At 54.1% G+C, this 20000-nt stretch overlaps 1 protein-coding gene across 2 annotated transcripts in view; it reads left to right on the top strand.

Annotated features, from left to right (window-relative positions):
* The window catches only part of IQGAP3 (IQ motif containing GTPase activating protein 3), a 37892-nt gene that overhangs the window by 10240 nt on the left and 7652 nt on the right, over nt 1-20000 (top strand). For both annotated transcript variants that reach the window (XM_073323024.2, XM_073323025.2), the window contains 22 exons: nt 349-527; nt 988-1075; nt 2004-2167; nt 2565-2652; nt 3791-3954; nt 4358-4518; nt 5155-5279; nt 5366-5529; nt 5840-5930; nt 6587-6754; nt 7617-7759; nt 8619-8789; nt 9411-9494; nt 10005-10076; nt 11718-11787; nt 12258-12466; nt 14263-14415; nt 15370-15533; nt 16306-16530; nt 16621-16761; nt 17938-18022; nt 18468-18700. In XM_073323024.2, the coding sequence (XP_073179125.2) occupies nt 349-527; nt 988-1075; nt 2004-2167; nt 2565-2652; nt 3791-3954; nt 4358-4518; nt 5155-5279; nt 5366-5529; nt 5840-5930; nt 6587-6754; nt 7617-7759; nt 8619-8789; nt 9411-9494; nt 10005-10076; nt 11718-11787; nt 12258-12466; nt 14263-14415; nt 15370-15533; nt 16306-16530; nt 16621-16761; nt 17938-18022; nt 18468-18700 (3142 nt within the window). The remainder of the gene's footprint in view (nt 1-348; nt 528-987; nt 1076-2003; nt 2168-2564; nt 2653-3790; nt 3955-4357; nt 4519-5154; nt 5280-5365; nt 5530-5839; nt 5931-6586; nt 6755-7616; nt 7760-8618; nt 8790-9410; nt 9495-10004; nt 10077-11717; nt 11788-12257; nt 12467-14262; nt 14416-15369; nt 15534-16305; nt 16531-16620; nt 16762-17937; nt 18023-18467; nt 18701-20000) is intronic.

Below are 20000 nucleotides of genomic sequence, written 5' to 3'. Positions count from 1 at the left end.
ACAACCTTGCCTCCAGCCCGGGAGAGGGGTGGGACCTGTTGGCATCTCTCATTAGCTACCTTGGGCACCTCCCTGCCTAGCATGCTGGCTTTTGTGGATCCCATTCCCAGGTGTCCCTCTCTCCCCTTGCATTGTGTAGAGAGCAACCACCTAACCCAGGGTTTGTGGATTCTGGTGACCTTTTTTTTTTCAAGCCCCCCGGAAAGCCAGGAGTTGCAACGCTGTGTCACTGTGTAGATCCGGGCCACCGATAAATAGACTCAAATCCTGTCTCTCCAGCCTCTGGCTCCCCGTCTGACCACCCAATGGTTTTACATGTCTGTCTCTTTCTTGCCACGGCTGCTGTAGTCCACGCTGCCGTCCTCGCCATCAACGAAGCTGTGGAGAGGGGGGTGGTGGAGGAGACCATGGCGGCCCTGCGCAATCCCAGCGCCGTGCTGCTCAACTTGCGAGAGAACCTTGCTGCCGTCTACCAGGAGATGCTGTACCAGGTGAAGATGGAGAAAGCTGGCAATGCCAGGAACCGGGTAAGGGCAGAGCACGCGGTGAAAGGAGAAGCTCTGTTACCTGTTGGTAGTGGTAGGCTCTTATCCTATATGTGGACCACAGCGGTGCGATGTGCATCATGATCAGGGGATGCTCTTCGTGCTTTGACACCTAAAGTTTAGGGCTTGAGTCGTCTTTGAAATGGATCGAGTGAAAACGCAGGGTGGATTTCTCTGCAGCCAGGAAAGGAAGTGGGCAGGATCCTTCAGGAGCGCTGACCTGGCCACAGGAGGAACGCTGGGTGGGTGGAGCTGGTGGATAGCGGGGTGCAGTTGGAGAAAAGGAGTGTGCTCTTGTACTCTCCTCTAGCAGCTGTCAGCAGCCAGGGCTAGCTGCAGCAGCCTTTGGGGTGCGGGGTTGAGTCTTTCTGGCATGCTCGGAGGTAGCACAATGCGTCTAGGCCAAGATATGCAATGGTGGATGGCTTGTCCCTCTTCTTAGTACCTGCAGGAGAGCCTGGAAAGTGAGGATATTTACGACCGGTGTCTGACTCAGGCTGAAATACAAGGGAACATCAACAAAGTCAACGGTGAGCAAAGCAACCCCCCTCGAGAGCTGCTGGAGTGGAAATGCTGCTTACTGAGCACGTCCCCTTGCCGTGGGAGATCTGCCCAATGCTAAGTAGCTCTCCCAAAAGGCTTTGTTTCAGGCTGGGTTCTTTAGTGGGGGCATGGCCTCTGCTCTGGTTGTTTTCAGAGTCTTGCTCAGGAGCCATAGGCAGGGAATCTCTCCCTCCCCATTATGGGGCAAAGGGTTTCATTCCAGGAGCAGCCTGAGGTTCTCCACACAGCCCCTGCACTGACTTCCCCTCGCACAAAGGGAATCCCTGAAACAGGTAACCTGGGTAAATGTCTTATAAAAGCTTGTCTACACAGAGAATCGCTCGGCCTGATTGACTGCCGGGGTGGAGATGCTCCTATTCCAGGATGAGTGCCTTTATTGTGAATTAGTTTTAACTCCGCTTTGGAAGTGGATTAATCAGGAATAGTTATTCCACTTTAAATTCACAACCTTATTCCGGATTGGCTTTCATGTGTAGACAAGCCCTAATACATTGCCCCGTGTGGGTGGCTGGTAGCAGGGATCGAACCCCAGATCTCTGGATTTTTGAAGCACAAGCCTCTAGTGCATGAGCAGCTTTGTTGGCTGAAGCTGTGGCAGGCTCACGTTGGCCTAGCCACCGGTAAAGGTCAATGGGGCACCACCTTGAGTGGGTGTGGCCTAGTGGTTAGCGCACTAGACTGGGCTTCCTTAGACCTGGGTTCTATTCTCTGCTTTGCCACCACCCCGCTGAGTGACCTTGGAGAAGTCACTTGCCTCTCTGTGTGCCTCAGTTTCCCCATTTGTAAAATGGGGATCAAGATACGACCTCCTTGGCGAAGAGCTTTGAGCTCTACTGATGAGCGTGCTACGACACCAGTCGTAAGTATCCTGGAGCATGACCACCTCTCTTCTAGTGCACGGAGCGCTGGAATACGTGGACGATGCTCTGGAGAGGCAGGACCCTCCAGCCTTGTGCCAGGCCCTGCAGGATCCTGTGCTGGCCCTGCGTGGTGTGCAGCGGGAGAACGCAGCCTGGTACTTGGATCAGCTGAGTACAGATCGGGAGCAGAAAGCGCTGGTAAGGCCCAGCAGCAGATGTAGCCCCCGTACCAGAGAGGGGAGGAATATTGCAGGGATAGGAACTGGGCGGGGATGTAGAGACTCCTCCTGAGGAGACCGGCTCATACTGCTGATCCACCTTGCCAAAGCTCAGTAATGTCCCTCTGGCCAGCAGCTTGCGGTGCTATGGGATCGGGCCCTACGAGTCCAGACACCCTATGCAGGGTCAGGTCTGGATCAAGTGAAAGCCCCATGCTCTAAAGGCTTCCTGTGACGTGGACGTTCAGGAAGCGCTGCAGCCGGACTGCATGTGAGCGACTTCCCTCGGAGGGGTGGCAGGCGTGGCCCTGGGAGGGGAGCAGGCTGGCTGGGCCGGTCCCCCTGTGTGTGAGCTCCTGCCGCTTTCCTCCTTGCAGGAGCTGGGCTACGTGGACCTGCTGGAGCAGGAGGAGGTGCAGGTGGGGGTCTACGCAGCCAATGAGAAGGGAGATCGGGAGCATGCCAGTAAGTCATGCCAAGCCCCCCCCCCCCACGCAGCGAAGGGGACTGGTACCGAGCTGGGGGCAGCCAGGGTCACTATGAATCTGGGGCCAGATCCAGGCTTCTTGGCCCCTGCCTGATGCATCTAGGCCTTGCTCCAGTTCCGAGTGACCCACGCCACAAACCCCCTGTAACTGACACCTTTGTTGGCCGCCTCGCCAGAGGGGCCAATAAATCGTTGAGAGAAGCCTGCCCCGCAGGGACTCCCTATCTCTGTTCACTTGCTGCATTTGCTCCCTCTCCTGTCTCAGTGCCCCAGCTGGAGAGGGTCTGAACATCATGCTTGGCATCTGGCTATGCCCAGGCCACTCTAGGGATGGGGCATGCGCCAGCTGGTAGGTAGAAGGCAGGTAGCTTGCATCACCTCTGGGAGCTGCTGGGGCTTGGGCCATCCCTAACTTGTGTCCCTGCTTGTGGGGGACTTTGCCTGGCCCAATGGACCCATCCTCCCCCTGCCCTGCAATGCCACACTGTTGCCAAGGCAGCAAAGAGCCGCTAGGGCCAGTCCCGTGCCTGGGCAGAGGGCATCGCACCTGCCCTGAGTCCCCTGCGTAGCAGGCGAGCTGGTCAAAGTGCACGTGGTCCGGAAGAGTTAACTGACCATCAGCATGGAGCACCTGGTGTCTGGGTTGCAAAGCCCCGCGTAGTGAGCAGAATTCAGGCAGCCTGGGCCGTGCCCTGGCCCCAGATCTCTGCCATCAGAAGCCCCCGTCGTCCCAAATTCAACACCCCACGATTATCGCTGCTGAATGGAACTGGGCAAGGCAATTCCTCAGTAGCCCAGAGCTGGGGCTGCAGGAGACCTGCGTCTTCACTGGCGGGATCGTAACAGTGCTGTCCCTAACCCGGCTCCCGGCCGTACACGCGGCTCTCTAGCTTGAGTTCAGTGGGGCTAAGATAGCCGGCCTGTCAGGGAGGGTTGAAGCTGGAGCTCACTGTGCAGCGGGGATGCAGTCGCTCCACACAGCTGGAGCGTTATTATTGCAGCGTGGCCGCTCGAGTGGCACAAACTCGACAAGCCCCGAGTTCCACACGCCCCCCCACACACCCCCCCAGCCCCCAGTTAATTTGCCCCCATCTCATCCGCCCCGCTGGTGCGCAGGGAGGCAGGCCGTGAGCCGCATCAACGCTTCGATCCGCCGGGGGGAGGCGACGGAGACGGCACGAGAATTGATGAGCCCCGAGGCCCAGCTGCCCGAGGCCTTTCCCTTCGCCGCCCAGCTGTACCAGCGGGAGCTGTCCCTGCTACAGCGGCAGCATTCGCAGGTGAGGAGAGGGCAGCGTCTGCTGGGGGAGGAGGAGAGGCCTCTGATGCTCTCAAACAGTCAGCTCTTTGCTGCTGTCCTGGGGGCCACCCTTCGCAGGCATGCTCTTCCCAGACTGCAGTCCCTGCTGGGGAATCGCTGTCTGACCTCTTCATGTGACTCTCTTCGCTTTGCGGCATGGGTTGGGGGTTGGCCTGGTGCTCAAAGCACTGGATGGGCACTCTGGAGATCTGGGTTCAATCTCTGCCACAGACAGCATGAGACAAGTCTCTCTGTGCCTCAGTTTCTCCCACTGTAAATTGATTCATGTTGGGTACTGTAGGGATTGGGGGGCAGAAAAGGATCATTGTTGTGTGCATCTGTCGTTTCCCCTCCCCCCCCCCCCCCCCCCCCGGTTTCTGCAGGGTGAGTTGGGGCAGGAGGAACTGTACGTTGCTGTGGAGATGCTCTCGGCCGTGGCGCTGATCAACCGGGTGCTGGAAGCTGGGGATGTCTATGGATTCTGGAGTAGCCTGGTCAGCCCTGCCCTAGGCCTGTCTGATATCGAGGATGCAAACGTGCAGCGGTAATTGGCTGGATTTCGGTGGGAACGATGCCCCTTGTACCAATTCCAGTGGAGTGACTTGGCCGTGAATGAGTTAAAAGGCTTTGTGGCATTTGAAAATGACAGAGCCAGGCCCCTGAAAGTTGTGAGGTGGGGAGATTTCTGAGGCTGTGAAACAGGACCAGCAGGAACCCACAATCTGAAGGGTTAAACTCTGTCTGTAACCTGGTTCTGTTACCAGATGTCATCAGGGGCTGGCTGCAGATCTCACCAGCAGTCTGCAGGAGCCACCGCCTGGACCCAGCTTCCTGCCTGGGGGAGAAACCATTGTTGATCTTACCTTAAGAAAGTTAGTGGTGAATTTGCATATGGAAGTCAGGACTCCTGTGTTCTTTTTCTGCCTGTGGCAGGAGGGGTGCTGGTCTGGGCGGCCAAAGCCGGGACTAAGAGTCAGAACTCCTGGGTTCCATTCTTACCTCTTTTATTGGCTCACCGCATGACCGTCACTGCTCTGTGCCTCAGTTTCCCCATTTGGAAAACAAGAGACTGCCTGCTGTGGTGGGGCGTTTTGAAGTTTTCTGACAGCGTTTTTCAGCCCCTTGGATGCGGGACCTTTCAGTCATGGGCTAAGGAATGGCTCTGTCTTTTCCCTTTCAGCTATTTTGACGACTTGTTGAAACTGAAGTGCCGATCTGGGAAAGCCGGGGTTGCGTTCCTGAACTGGAACGACATCCAGGCCTGCGTGAACGGCGCCAACTCGGCAGTGCGAGAAGAAAACGATCGTGAGTGGCTTTTATACCTGAGCGCTGGGCTCCGTGAGCTGCAATGAGCTCTGACTCACTGGCTGTCTTTGTTCTCCCTGGCACAGAGATCCTCGCCATCAGACTGATCAACGAGGCACTGGTGCAGAACGACCCGGAGAAGACGCTTACTGCTCTGCTGTTGCCCTCTGCAGGGCTCTCTGCCGTGACTTTCCCGGGAGCAAGGCGTTACCACGATGTGCTGACCGCCGCGCTAAGGCAGAAAGCCCAGGTAGGCCAGTTGGCTTTGCGCTACGGAGAGCAGCAGCTTGTCGGGCTGGTGGAAAGACCGTTGCTTGGGACACGTTAAAACCAGTGTGTGGCAGAGAACAATCTCGCTACACCTGGTTCCAAAAGATCCTGTTGCACTTTCCAGAAGAGCCCTGGGGCTTTTAATCCAACTTCCTCCCACTCCGTTAAATACTGTTTTTGCCAGCCGCCCCTTCCCCAGAGGTGGCTGCATCTCCCTGATGGAAGCACTGCCTCTTCGTGTGGTTTGTAAAGATGCCCCAGCTCATCGCTTTTTGCCTCCCGTCTCCTAGGTGACCGGGGATGATGGAGCAGCTCTCTGGTGGGAGGAGATCCAGCAAGGGGTTTCCCAGGCCAATCAGGACACAGAGGCAGCTAAGAGAAGTAAGGGCTCGGAAGCGAACTTCAAGCAGGCTCAAGCTGGAGCTGCAGTCCGGCCCTCTTCCGTTATTCCTCCGCGCGCCAAGAAATGCAGGATGGGGAGAGACTCTCTAGCCCTGTGATGCTTGTCTTCCACCCTCCCTGACTCTCCAGGGGTTGCAAGAGACACTCATCTGAGGTCCCAAGGTGCCGGCCCCAGGGATCAGGGTAGGCCTTGCAAGATGAACTAGGCGTGGGAGTTCTGGGATGCTGTGCCATAAGCCACAGCAGTGAACACAACTGAATGCTGTGCTGGTGGCCATACCTTCCAAGACTCTTTGCTTCTCCCCCGATCCTCCAATTGCAATCTGACTCGGAGCAGCCCCTAGAAACCTGTACTCTGTACCGTCTGGAATCCACATTCCCCAGGGGCCCAAAGGATTAATCTCCATCTCCAAAGCTTCATGCAACCGGCTGCTAACTACCCACTGGGAATGGCAGTTGCAAAGGTGACCTGGGCTTCCGATATAGCAGTAACTCCCCTGTTGGAAGCTTGGAGACCACTGTCCATGGTGACCTCCATCCAGGCAGGCATGGACCAAGCTGGGCTCACTGCGGGTGAGTGGATGAATGCACCCTCTTCCTTTTCTAACCCCTGCCTTCCCCCTCTCTTCCCGTAGTGGCTCTAGGTATTGCTGCCATCAACCAGGCCATAAAAGAAGGGAAGCCGGCTCAGACGGTACGCGTGCTGCGGAACCCGGACGTCTCCCTGCATGGCGTTGTGGCAGAATGTGCAGGGGCCTACCAGGCCCTGCTCGCCACCCTCCTGGCTGCCAAGAGACAAGCAGGTAAAAGGCCCCTGACTCCTCTGACCTTGAAAACCGCAGGGGCGGAGCTGCATCTCCAGCTGCTAGCATCGGTTAGCCTCTACCATCCATAGCTCTCTGGGGCAGGGAGCATTCAGTGTCCATACAGCGCCATGGGCCCTAGTTCGTGACTGGGACCCCGAGGGGCTACCGCAATCCAGGTCAATAACCCCCAATTTCCACACATCCCACTGGAAAGACATGGCCAGCCCTAAACCTCTGACTGTCGTCAGCTGCGAGGGGAAGACTGGGTGGTCTTGCTGCCCTGTTTTGTACACTCCCCCATTCGCTCTGGTACCAGCTACTGTCAGACACAGTGTCCTGGGCTAGCTGGGCCATTGCGGGGGACGTCAAGGCTTCCCCTGGCTGAACGAGGGGGATGGCCTAGTGGTTGGGGCCCTAGCCTGGGATTTGGGAGACCCAGCTTTGCCACTGACTCTAGGCGAGTCTCTGCACCTCAGCTCCTGCTCATGGAGCAGAAGGAGGATGGGTGACTGCAAGGGGAGAAATAGGACAAGCCAGGTGTCAAAACCAGAGAGGGGGCTGACAGATACTTGCTATAGGAAGGGCATCTAATGTGAGGGAGAAGGCTCTTGCTCTGGATGTACATGGGGAGAGCAAGGAGTTGAAAGCCGAACTCTGAAACTGGGGACAGGGCTATAGAGAGCTGCCTAAGTGTTCCGTCAGCTGAGCCTTGGTTTCAAAACCTGATCGGAGGAAATCCATTTTGAGAAATCCATTTTGCTGCTGGATCAGTTTAACCCTGCAGCTGCCTCTCTTCTTGCCGTGTGTGTGTGTGTTAACGCTCTCCTTCCCCTAATCCTGTCCCAATGGCAACGCTCAGGGAACGCTAAGCACCACTGGGTCCGACACCAGCTGAAAGACGGCAGCGTGTATTACTTCAGCTTGCAGAGCTTCGAAGGCAGCTGGGAGCGGCCTCGTGACTGTGTCCTTAACTCCATCCACCTCAGCTGGGAGGAAATCCAGGTGAGGGGCAGTTGCTGGGGCTGTTATCAAAGCCCTCGTGGCTGGAGTATTGCTGAAGAGTCTGGCATGCTGCTGCTAGGCCCTGGCTGTTGATATGTGAGGCGTCCAGGCGAACGCGCTGTGTGTTAAATGCTCTGGCTGCACCCAGAGTTCTAGCCTGTTGTCCCACTGGGACATGTCGGAGCGCTTCAGAGATGTTCATAACAAAGCCATTAGTTCTCCAGCCCTCTTGGTCTGCCCAGAGGCTTGCAAAAGAGATTGTTGCTTCCAGTGATATGACCCAATCCCAGCTCTTAAACATCCAGCTTATGGGAGTTGCCAGACTGGATGAGCTCCGGGGTCCATCTAGCCCAGTGACCTATTTCCAGCAGCGGTACCGGCTACTTCAGAGGAAGGTGCAAGAATCCCGCTGCTACAGGATAACCTGCCCTCGGGAGATGTTTCCTCCTGACCCTGTTAGAGATGATCTCATGCCCTGAAGCATGAGGGTTTCTAGTGCTTCCAAAAGCCAAGGGATATTTTTATGCACTCTCCAGCCGCAGGATTATCCAATTCTGTCTCAGAATCCTGCTAGCATATATGCTTTTGGGTGTAACGCACTGGTAAAGTGTGGTTCTGTCTCCCTCCGTTGGCTCAACCACGTAAGAAGCTTCTGAGTCTGTCCCTGCCTCTGAGCTGATTGGATCTGGTTCTTTAGATCAAAACAGCAGCTGATTGTGCTTTTTAGGTCCAGGTGGCCTGAGTTCAATTCCGGCTGCTGACCCAGCCGGGGGTGTTCCCTTCTCGTTGATGGATGGTGTACATGCGTCTGACATCTACAAAGTCTTCCTGAACTGATCTGTGTGTCCTATCTCTGCAGTCGACGATCACGGGCGTGACCGTGGCCCACGACCGGGAACGCCTCTGGGAATCCAACGCTGGATTCGTCGTGCGGCTGCAGGCCCGCATGAGGGGCTACCTTGTCCGCCAGGAACTCGTGGCCCGCAGACATCTGTTGCAGGAGCAGTTACCAGCTGTTATCAAAATCCAAGTGAGGAGTGCTGCCAAACTGCTGAGCCCATCACACGCTGATGTGCACGGCATCATTTCTATAGCGCTGGGTCTTCAGGGCGTCGTACAGGCATCCTGACCACTTCCTGTATTACCCCCTATTTACAGCGAGCAGAACAGCTTTATTATTCATCCTGTCTATTATGGTAGGGCCTCGGGTCCAGACAAGAACGGGGGACCTGTGTGCTAGGTGCTGTACAGAGTGCTAGCCAGTCCCTGCCTCAAAGAGCTTGCCATCTGAGAAGGCACACCCAGGGTAGGGGGAAGGGTGGAACGTACAAGCCGAATCAGCAGTGCAATGGTGACAGCTGAAGGCCTCTCTCTTTAGGGGCTTGCAGCCCTGGTTTTGTAGGCTCTGTTGAGGACTAACCTGGGCAGGATGAGCTGAGGAGTAGGGGTTGTTGGGAGTGATCTGCAGCCTCCCTAGGGCAGCTTGTGCTGCCAGCAGCTGGCAGAGGTGTGAGGATTTCTTCCTGTGGGCACAGACCAGGCTCTCCCACGCTGTAAGCTGGTGCCTTGGGTCACCCCAGAAATGTCATGCTGTAGTTCATTGGTATGTGTGTGTTTGTTTGTTTTTTGTTTTCCCTTTTGGTGTATCCAGTCATGCTGGAGAGGATACAGACAGCGCAGTGCTTACCTGCAAAGATTACGGTACTTGCAAAAAACCAGAGATGCTGTGATAAAGGTACTGGAGTCTTGTCTGCTTCTGTAATCCCACCCCCCTTCCCAGCCCTGCTCCTCTGTTTTCTAGTAGCAACAACATCCTATTGTCAGCTGTTTTTCCCATCTAGATCTGGGGATCCCAGTGGCGATGCAGCCACCTCTGGGGTGGAAGGTAACAGCTCTTTCACAGCAACAAGAATACATTATTCACTTCTGTCCTAAGTCACTGCATCTAGTTGCAGGGGGAGACTTAGGGAGGCAGGACATAGCTTCCCAAACTGGATGTTGACCCTAGGTGGGTGACACCCAAAATTCTTGCCGAGAGCGCCACGGTTGTCAAAAATCTTGGCATTATCTGTGATCAGAAAAGATACCTGCTGGAGCCCAGCGCCCCCTAGTCCTGTGTAGAGGGAATAAGGGCGCCTACGTGGAAATGGATCAAATAGTTGTCACGGAGAATACCCTCCAAGGCTTCCTGTGTCCAGTTAAAATGGCCAAATCTGTCTCTGTCTCTTCTGCTCCCTCCTCTCAGATCCAGGCCTATGTGAGGATGTGGCGAGCTCGTAAAAGGTACCGGGAACGACTGCGCTACTTCAGGAAGAACGTGAGTGGCTGATCCGGGAGTGCAAGTGAAAATATAACCCCAGAGGCTATGAAAAGAGACCCTCAGTCCATCTGCAAGAGGATGTCCACACTGGGAGAGGGGGGTGATCCCCAGCTCAAGTAGACTTACTTGAGCTAGTGTGCTTAAAAATAGACACTGGTGATGGTGGGCAGGCCAGCCATCCCAAGTGCGTGCCTATCAGAGATGCTAGGTATGGACTCAAGATGCCTCACCCATGCTACCGTGGCCACGTGCTATTTTTAGCAAGCGAGCCTGCGGAGACCTAGCGCAACTGTGTTACACCCCCAGCTTGCAGTGTAAACTTACCCTGAGAATCCTTAGACCCTCTTCTTCCTCTGCCTGAGGGAGACCCTCAAATCCTCTTGTATCTTGCTCTGGAGCAAAGAGGAGCCCTCTTAAAGTGAATCAGCAAAATAACTGTGTGGTGGTCCAGCATGGATCCCACAGGGATGAGGGAGGAGCTCTGTGTTTCTAGGTGGGGTGCTAGAATCTGCCCCTAGGTTGCAAGATTTCTATATAAGTATGCACCTGAAATATACAAGTCTCCAGAAAAAGACCTAAAGTGAGGATGTGTCCATGTCCAAAGGCCCACATTTGTCAGTGCCTAGTGATCTTGGGTGCCGGATGAGAGCCTCCTCAAGAAGGCTGATTTTTCAGACAGGACTGAGTGCGTTGTATTGAGGATGGTGTCGGAATTGCAAGCTGCATGTGTGCGTTTGGGGGTGTGGTTCCTTCATTCCTGGCCCTGCTCGCAGACTAGGGGGTTCTTGAGTAAGTGTTTGATCAACTGGTAAAGAACCAGTTTAAAGCAAGGTGGGGTGAGCGGTGCCTTGTCGCCTTAGGGAGCAGTCTGTTTTCTCTCTCTCTGTTTTTGGGTTCTTGTGTGTTCTGAATTCTAAGAAATAAAGTTGAAACATTGCAACCTTCTAGCAAAAGGATTTAGGTTTTTAATCTAACTTCTGTGTGTGTGCTGTGAACATCACACCGAGCACTCTCCCTCTAAGACCACTCAGGTGTGGCACCCAAGGTCACTAATCCGCTTTGAAAGTTTGGGGTAAAGGGGTGTGTGCGAAAATTGAGAAGCCGAGTGTCTGGAGTTCATTTAGGCTGTTGCCAAATGTACCGGCTCCTGAAGAAAGCAACAGCCGCTAAGACCCAGGGTAAAATTTTCAAAAGCATCTAAGTGACCATGGCTCCTAAGTCCTGTTGACTTAGATGCTTTTGGATATTTTACCCTAAGCACTCTGCAAACATATAAACCCTCACAAATCCCCTGTGAGCCAGGAAGAGAGTAAACCCACTTCGCAGATGAAGGGGAAACTGAGGCAGAGGGGGGTCAATGACTTGCTCAATGACACACAGCTTCACATCTGGGAATAGAAGCCAGGAGTCCTGACTCCCTGCCCCATGCTCAAACTACTTCCTCAGGCATCTGACTGACTAGGCACTAGGAGTTCACTGTCTAAAAGGATCCCAATGAGTATGCTCCCTCTGCCCGACACCCAGCTAATCAGTTTGCCAGCTGCATGGCTGGTATATTTTTTTTCTCTCTTTACACTTGCTGCTTGCTGCAGGGACGCTGTAGGAAACATCCCTCTTCCCCTCTGTTTGTCTTGGCAGATTAATGCTGTAATTAAAATCCAGGCTTTTGTGAGAGCTAACAAGGCCCGTGGGGATTACAGGATGTTGGGTAAGTGCTTGTCTGTCTAGGTTTTTTTTTTAATACAGATGTGCCTTTAATTAATTGCAAGGATGTTGCCTTCTCATTACCATTCCTACACTTCGGGTATGGGCTGAAGCCCCCTTTGCAGTCCCAGAAGTCTGGTGCTATGCAGAGACCATGCCAGCCTGTTGGTGTACGGTAGAGCAGCCTCAGGGCTGCTCTAACTTCAGGCCGTGTTCCCTAAGGGAGCTTGAAATCAACAAATAGCCACAGAGCAGCATGCGTTGGCTTCACCCCCTATCCAAGCTTATGCTGGAAGCAGGTGCAGAGCCCTTACACTAGCTCCATGCTGTCCGGGGAGGCCCCGGTGCAGGGGGGATTCCTGGTTCCCATTTCCACCCACTTTTTAAGGCCCCTTTATGCTGGCCCTGAGCGTGACAAGCCCTCAGTAGCCATTTAACCACATTCAAGGGAGATTTCCCTCCGTCCCCTGCCAGTCCACGCCAGGGACCCGCCACTGAGCATTGTCCGGCGCTTCGCCCACCTGCTGGAGCAGAGCCAGCATGACTTCTGGGAGGAGTCGGAGCTGCTGAAGCTGCGGGAGGAGGTGGTGAAGAGGATCCGCTCCAACCAGCAGCTGGAGAGCGACCTCAACCTCATGGACATCAAGATCGGGCTTCTGGTTAAGAACAGGATCACGCTGCAGGTCAGGGGGTCACGGGCTGGGTGTGGGGGGGCGTAATCGGGGCAGTAGCTCAGCTGTCCCAAGGCTTTTTCTCCACTCATGCTACTTTCCCATTCAGGGGCCAGGCTCTGCTCTCTGTTACACCAGTGCGATTCTGGAGTCACTGCCCTGGACTAGACTAAAACTAGGGTTCCTAAACCCTCTAGGCTCCTTTTATGTGCCTGTTTGTGCCTCTGGAAAACTTCCTTCCAAATCCAGTCCTTGTGTAGGCATGGAGCTATGCCTGCTTATGCCAGAACTGAGTTTGGCCCTTCGGGCTTGTTTCTGTTCAGGGTGACTGCACTTCTATTCCCCCTCTGTATCCTACCAAGGGCACCTGGCTCCCCAGTTGTCCCCTCTCGGGGAGAGATCAACATCTCTCTCCTGACCAGGGTATCTAGACTCCCCAGCTCTCTGACTATACTGCGAATTCCCTAGCAAGTCAGACTGTTTAAGCAGTCCTCCTTTGCTTTTTCCCCCGAGGCTATAAACAGCCTAATTGCCCAGAGGTGTAAGTGGTCACCCAGCCCTTTCTAAACAAGCAGATTTCTTCTTCAGGTGAAAGCAAGATTGAGAAAACACAGATTAAAAACAGTAAAACCTATATGTGTGCTAATAAGCTGACCAGAGATCACCCAAGGTCCAGTAAGCGTTCCAGTTGGTGGTCAGTCCTTCAAACCCCACTCAGGGGGTTTCCTATGGTCACAAGTTCATAGCAGCTGGTAGCTAAGAACAAGCCCCACCCCCACCCCATAAATAAGTGAAGTCCTTCCAACCCTTCCCAGGAAGGACTGGGCCCCCCTTGGACAGAAGGTCCCATCCGTTTGCTGGATCTGAAAGCAGGCCCTGAGCCTGTTCAAACTCAGGGGTTTTCTTTGTTAGGTCTCTAGAGAACCCAGTGTGAACCAGTATATGCCAGCCTCTCCAGCCGGGGGCACGTCCTGGGAGCTGTTACAACCTCAGGGACTTTGCCTAATCATGCCACCCACCCCCGTCCCTGGAGAACCTGGAGGGCTGGGGTTTCCCCTCCCCCGTGGAATTGTAGACAATCCCTGCCCTACAACGATACCGAACCTGAATTCAATAAGACGTAACTTAATGCGGTGACATTTGTCCAGGTTATTGCCATATCTGTCAAAGGGCTTAATTCAGAACCCACTGAAGTTAGCGGGAATCTTTCCCCTGATTTCAGGGGGCTTCAGATCCAGCCCCTGATGAGCTGGGTCAATGTATAAGAGCTGCGTATTTATTTTTATTTTGTGGCGCTTTTCATCCATGCGCTTCAAAGCGGGTCAATATCACATCCCTATTTTTACCGGTGTGGAAACTGAGGCACAGGGCAGGAGAGTGACTCACCCAAGGTCGCCAGCAGGCCAGTGGCAGAGCTGGGAATAGACCCAGGTGTCCTGACTCCCAGTCCGGCGCTATGCACTAAATCACACTGCCTGCGGTCAGCAGCACCTTGCTGATTTCCATGAGGCCTGTTGGGGAATGGGGAGCCTGCCAACAGCACGCAGAGCGAGCCAGGAGTTGGTGGGTGTGGTTTGATGGGGGATGACTTTCCCCATGGTGTGTAAATGGCAAAGCTGCGTGAATCCCAAGGCCCAAAGGAGTGGAATTTTCCCAGAAGATTTAGGAGCACAATTCCCATTGCAAGTCCAATGAGACTTGTGCTCCCAAGTCACTCGGCTTCAACTAGGTCAATGGGGTGGATGCTCCTAAATCACCTAGGCACTCCTGCTAACCTCACCAGTGTCTGCTCGCCTGCCCCATGACAGGAGGTGGTTTCCCACTGCAAGAAGCTAACGAAGAAGAACAAAGAGCAGCTGTCGAACCTGATGGCCATCGACAAACAGAAGGGCCTCAAGTCGCTCAGCAAGGAGAAGCGCCAGAAGCTGGAGGCCTATCAGCACCTCTTCTACCTGCTGCAGGTGAGCTGGCTGCTGGTTTTGGGAGGCCATTTGTTGCTGGGGAGTGGGGGGACGGGAACAGTCTGCATCCCCCACAACCCACCCATCTGGTCACGTGTCTGCTGCCTTGGTTTCCTCAGCTCAGCTCCATGAAGGGACTGCATGTGGGCTCAGGGAGTCCGCACACAACCCCATCTTCAGGCAGGGGGTTACCAACAGGTCAATGTCTGATCAGATGGAAACCTTGCTCAGCCTGGATTCTGCTGCCTTGGCCTTTCCTAAAGCCACATCCAGCTAAGGCAGTGGCTAGTGCAAGTGTCTTCTCGCTGATGCAGAAATGGGGTGTGGTTTGCTGGCGGGGATCACCTGAGCATCTCTCGCTGAATCAATTCCCTGCCATTGCAGGGACCTGGGCACTGCTGGCACCTGGGGCTCTTGATCCAAGAGTCTCTTCTGGCCTTATGCTCTGTGAGGACTCCTTCCTCTGACCTTGGGGCTCCCTTCTCGGTCTGGGCTAGCTCCCTCCTTAAAAGGAAGCGCCACGTCTGAGTTGCCGTCACAGGATGCTTTGTCACCTGTCCCAGCCAGGCGCAGGGATGCGTGCTTGCATCCCAGGGGGCTGTGACGCTGGGATCTGCTCATTAGTTTTCCTGCGATGAGTGCTAATTTGTTATCTAGTATTACAGTAGCACCGAGAGGCCATAACAGATCAGCGCCCCATTGTTCTAGGCCTGCATGTGAACACAGCAAGAGACCGTCCCTGTTCCAAAGAGCTTTGTCTAATCAAGCAAGACAAAGGATGGGAGGGCACAGAGAGGGAAGTGACTTGCCCAAGGTCACCCAGTAGGTCAATGGCAGAGCTGCAAAGAGCCAAGGTCTCCCAGTCCAGGGCTGTAGTCACCAGACCACGCTGACTGTTCCAGCCCTCAGACCCCAGGATAGCTCTCCTCTTTAACACCTCTCCTTTGTCCGCAGACCCACCCTGTGTACCTGGCTAAGCTGATTTTCCAGATGCCCCAGAACAAATCAACCAAGTTCATGGAATCGGTGGTCTTCACGCTTTACAACTACGCGTCCAATCCCCGAGAGGCCTACCTGCTCCTTCAGCTCTTCAAAACCGCCCTGCAGGAGGAGATCAGGTAAGTGCGATGGGCACATACCATCTTGGCCTCCCTTGGCCAACCAGGGCTGCCCTGATCCCAGGGCTTGAACGCCTGTCTGTCTCAAGGAGCTGTCCGTCTGTCTCTTCCCTGCATTCAGATGAAACCGTCTCATCTGGATGCCTCTTGTATTCCTAGAACCCTCTGAGACACGTGGATGCTTACGCTCCACAGCCGTCTGGGCAAGGACGTAGGGCTAGCTCCTGTCCAAACGCCTATTGACCAGGTTATGGTGCTTATCCCCCTTAGGGGACGGCTCGCCTGCAAACAGGCATGGGATTGCAGCATGTGTAGACAGACCCGAGCTGGCTTTAATCTACATCGCTTGGGCATCGACAGCAGCGAAGACCGGCTTGTGCAGCCACGGCTGAGATCTCGGGTGCGCGCTCAGGCAGGGAGCCCGTGTGGCCATGGCTTCGCTGCTCTTGGTGCCCAAGTTAGCTCAGGTGCGTCTACGCCGGCTGCAGTCCCACCTCTGGGTTTAGTGCAGCCAGGCCTTTAGAGTCTGAGCACTGACGTCTCTGGGGGGCATGGACGCCTTCTGGAGGAGATGCCATGCCACCAGCATCCCCTTGGACTAATCTATACATGCAGGAGGTAGGCAGTGGTACCAGGAGGCAGGCTGATTCCACAGCTTGGCAGATCCCTACGGCACAATAACGGCGCTGCTTGTCTTCAGTGGCTATTTATTTGTGCTGGCTGCACCTTCGAGCCCAGATCAGTTTTTTGTCCTTTCTCACCCCCCATCCAGGTCCAAAGTCGACCAGCTCCGCGACATCCTAACGGGGAACCCCACCGTGATCCGGCTGGTGGTGAGCTTTTACCGGAATGCCCGCGGGCAGAACGCCTTGCGCCAGATCCTGGGCGGCCCCGTACAGGAGGTTCTGCAGGACAAAACCCTCAGCATCCGCACCAACCCCGTGGACATCTACAAGGCCTGGATCAACCAGATGGAGTCTCAGAGCGGACAAAAGAGGTCAGGCCTGGCCCACGCCTAGCCGTGCCACAGAGGCCACGTTGGCTTGCCCCGTGCTGATGCTTAAGGATGTCTTTCTTCTGTCCACAGCAAGCTCCCATATGATGTTAGCCCCGACCAGGCCCTGAGCCACCCCGAGGTTCAGCGTCGCCTGGACATCTCTATCCGCAACCTCCTGGCAGTGACAGACAAGTTCCTCTCTGCCATCACCTCTTCCGTGGACAAAATTCCGTAGGTAGCCCTGGGCCTGTCTGTTACAGTCAGTGAGGCAGAGTGGCCTAATTGAAAGGGTACTGGGCTGGGAGCTAAAAGATCTGGGTTTTACTCTCAGCCCCTGACTTGCTGTATGACCTGGAGCAAGTCATGTCCCTGCTCTGTGCCTCAGTTTCCCCATGTGTAAAGCAGGGATGACAGTCCCAACCTTCCTCCATGGAGCGCTCAGACCTGTAGAGGAGAGGGGTCAGGCAGGACTCTTCATGCTAGCTTAATGAATGCCAAAGGTGCTTTCAAGGAAAAATGCATCTAGCGAGTCTTGTGGGAGGCGTCTCCTGCTGCAGGTGCCTACTCGCTGATCCAGAAGTAGGGTGTGGGTCTGTTCTGACTCGCTTGCCTTTCCTGGAGTGCAACTCTCCTTTCTGCAGTTCAGATACCGGTAATGGAGAGGGAGTGGGATCTAGCAGTTAAAATGTGGGACTGGGAGTTGAAAGACCTGGGCTTCCTCCTTGCCTGACCTTGGGCAAGTCGTGCCTCAGTTTCCCTCCCTCCCCTTCCAATTTGTAAAATGGAGATAATAATCTGGGTAATACTCTGCACCTCCATACGCAGGAGAGTGGTGCCATGGAGATTACCTAAGAGAGAGCAGAGGGCTTTGAGAGGTCTCAGAGAGGCTCGCAGGCTGGCCTATGGCACCACAGGCTGGCCTCACGTACAGGAAGACGCCCCCAAAGAGCTTACACTGTCATTTAGGCAAGGTGGCCCAGGGAAAGTCGAGCCTGGCTTGGGCTTTGTTGGCAGTGGAGACGTCACTTGTACCAAGTCGCTGTTTTTGTTGCAGTGCCAGGGAGCCACAGTCACGGCCCAGGACCCCACGGTGCTCGGTGCTGCACAAACACAGAACAAAGACACCAATGGGCTTATAATGATTAAGGAGCAGATTTTTAATAGGGAGGGTAATTGGCCATTAGAACAACTGGGCTATGGATGCAGTGGATTTCTCCCAGCATCTCAAGACTGTATCTCTTTCCCATAGATCTGCTGTCCTGGGCTGGATTCAGGAACCCTTGGGAGAGGTTGTGTAGGAGACCAGTCTAGATGATTGTTAACGGGCTCTGGCCTTGGCGTATGTGACTCTAAGCCTGCTGGCTGACCTCTGCCCATGTAATGAGCCTCTTCTCTGATTTCTCTTAGCTACGGGATGCGCTACGTGGCCAAAGTCCTGAAGACATCCCTGGCTGAGAAATTCCCAGACGCCGGTGAGGAGGAGATCTGCAAGGTGCGTAGAGAACGCGGAGAGCTAGGCAAGGTGACGGCAGCTGCAGCTGGCTGCCTCTGAACATCGAGTCTGGAGAGGCGTTGGATAGCTCTCCTGCCCTCCCCACCGGCATCCTGTCAGAGAGGCAGTGTGGCCTAGTGGATCTGGATTCCAGTTATTCCAAGTCACATGCCTGCTCTGTGCTTCCATTTCCCCATCGGTTTAAGAGGGATAATCCTAGTGTAATGAGCTGGCTAGTGCATGGGCACTGCTGCCCACTGTGGGTTGCAATCAGAACTTCTGAACTGTGTTTCACGGGCCCCGTACTGTAAAGCTGTACAGTAAACTACCAGTGTGTTATAGCCTGGAACAAAGATTTAGGCTGCGACCAGACAAAGCTAGAGCCACGTAAGAGCTAGGCATCATCAGTAGTAATATTTCCCTTTCTCTGCTTGCTGCCCCCTAGATTGTCGGGAACCTGCTTTATTACCGGTTCATGAACCCGGCCGTGGTGGCACCGGACGGCTTCGATATCGTGGATATCTCTGCTGGCGTGGCCCTGCACCCTGAGCACCGGCGCAACCTGGGCTCCATTGCCAAGATCCTGCAGCACGCGGCGGCCAATAAGATGTTCGAGGGGGAAAACAGCCACCTGCGGGTGGTGAACCAGTACCTGGAAGAAACCCACTCTAAGTTCAGGTTGGTGCCATGCGATGGCGGTTGTAGCCATGGTCCCATTGCGCTAGGCACTGTACGTACATGTAGTGAGACTGCTCCTATCTCCTAAAGAGCTTAATTGAAACAAACAAGGCTGACATGAGGTGTTGTTCATCCCTCTTTTGCAAATGGGGAAACTGAGGTCCAGAGAGACAAGGTGACTTGCCGAGTCTCCTGCAGGGAGTCCGTGGCAGCGCTGGGACCAGAATCTAGGTCTCTTAAATTCCAGGCTAAGGTCTCAACCACAAGGCCAGACTTCCTTTTGCTAATGCTGCTGCAAAGGGGGGGAGGGGGTAACAGCAAAGCTTAATTGAGTTTTGAGGGCAGCTCACTTCTTAGCTAGGGACCTGGGTGGAAAAGAGGATCTACACTTAAAAACTGGCCAGGACTGTCCCTTTGTTATGTGTTTTTACAGCCGGTAGAACCATGGGGTCCTGCTCCATGGCACAGGCTCCCAGGCACTTTGACAATACAAATAAGTAATCATAATTAGGGGAGTGATTTTTTTCTTTTTTAAGCAACTGATCTAGCTACACCAGTAAAACCATAGTGTGGACTCTGTTATACCAGAATGACTGTACAGTAGAACCTCAGGGTTACGAACACCTCGGGAATGTTTGTAACTCGGAACAAAACGTGATGGGTGCTCTTTCAAAAGTTTACAACTAAACATTGACTTAGTACAGCTTTGCAACTTTACTATGCAGAGGAAAAATGCTGCTTCCCCTTTATTTTTTTAGTAGTTTAACACAGCACTGTACGGTGTTTGCTTTTTTGGAGTCTATGCTGTTGCCTGATTGTATCCTTTCAAGACCAAATAAAGTGTGTGGTTGACTGGCCAGTTTGTAACTCTGGTGGTCGTAACTCTGAGGTTCTGCTGTGCTTAGATCAGCATAACTTATGTTAGTTCCCCAAACCTGGGTGACTATCCAGTATACGCTCCTTTATACTGGTAACTGTATCCACACTAGTCTGGGGGGGTTCCATGCAACTCTTCCACCTCCCCCTCTCCCTCCCCAGCCCTCTGTCATTTCTAGCATTTGGCAACAGTTGAGAGTAATTAGCATGTGCCCCTTTGGTACATCAGGATTCAATAAGCAGATCAGAGTGAAAACGAATGTGCAATGATTAAACAGCATTCCTGGCACTCCTGTCGGCCCCAGTGAATAAATTAGTCCATAATTAAAAACCTTTTAGGCACTTAGAAGAATGCATGTGTTTGCTTCTCCACCTTGTTCTCGGGGGACAGCTGATGGACTTGGCTAATGCGGTAGTTTGCAGA

Source organism: Lepidochelys kempii, chromosome 24 (genome assembly GCF_965140285.1).
Source record: "Lepidochelys kempii isolate rLepKem1 chromosome 24, rLepKem1.hap1, whole genome shotgun sequence".
Lineage (NCBI taxonomy): Eukaryota > Metazoa > Chordata > Testudines > Cheloniidae > Lepidochelys > Lepidochelys kempii.
This window is presented reverse-complemented; position numbering and strand designations above follow the sequence as displayed.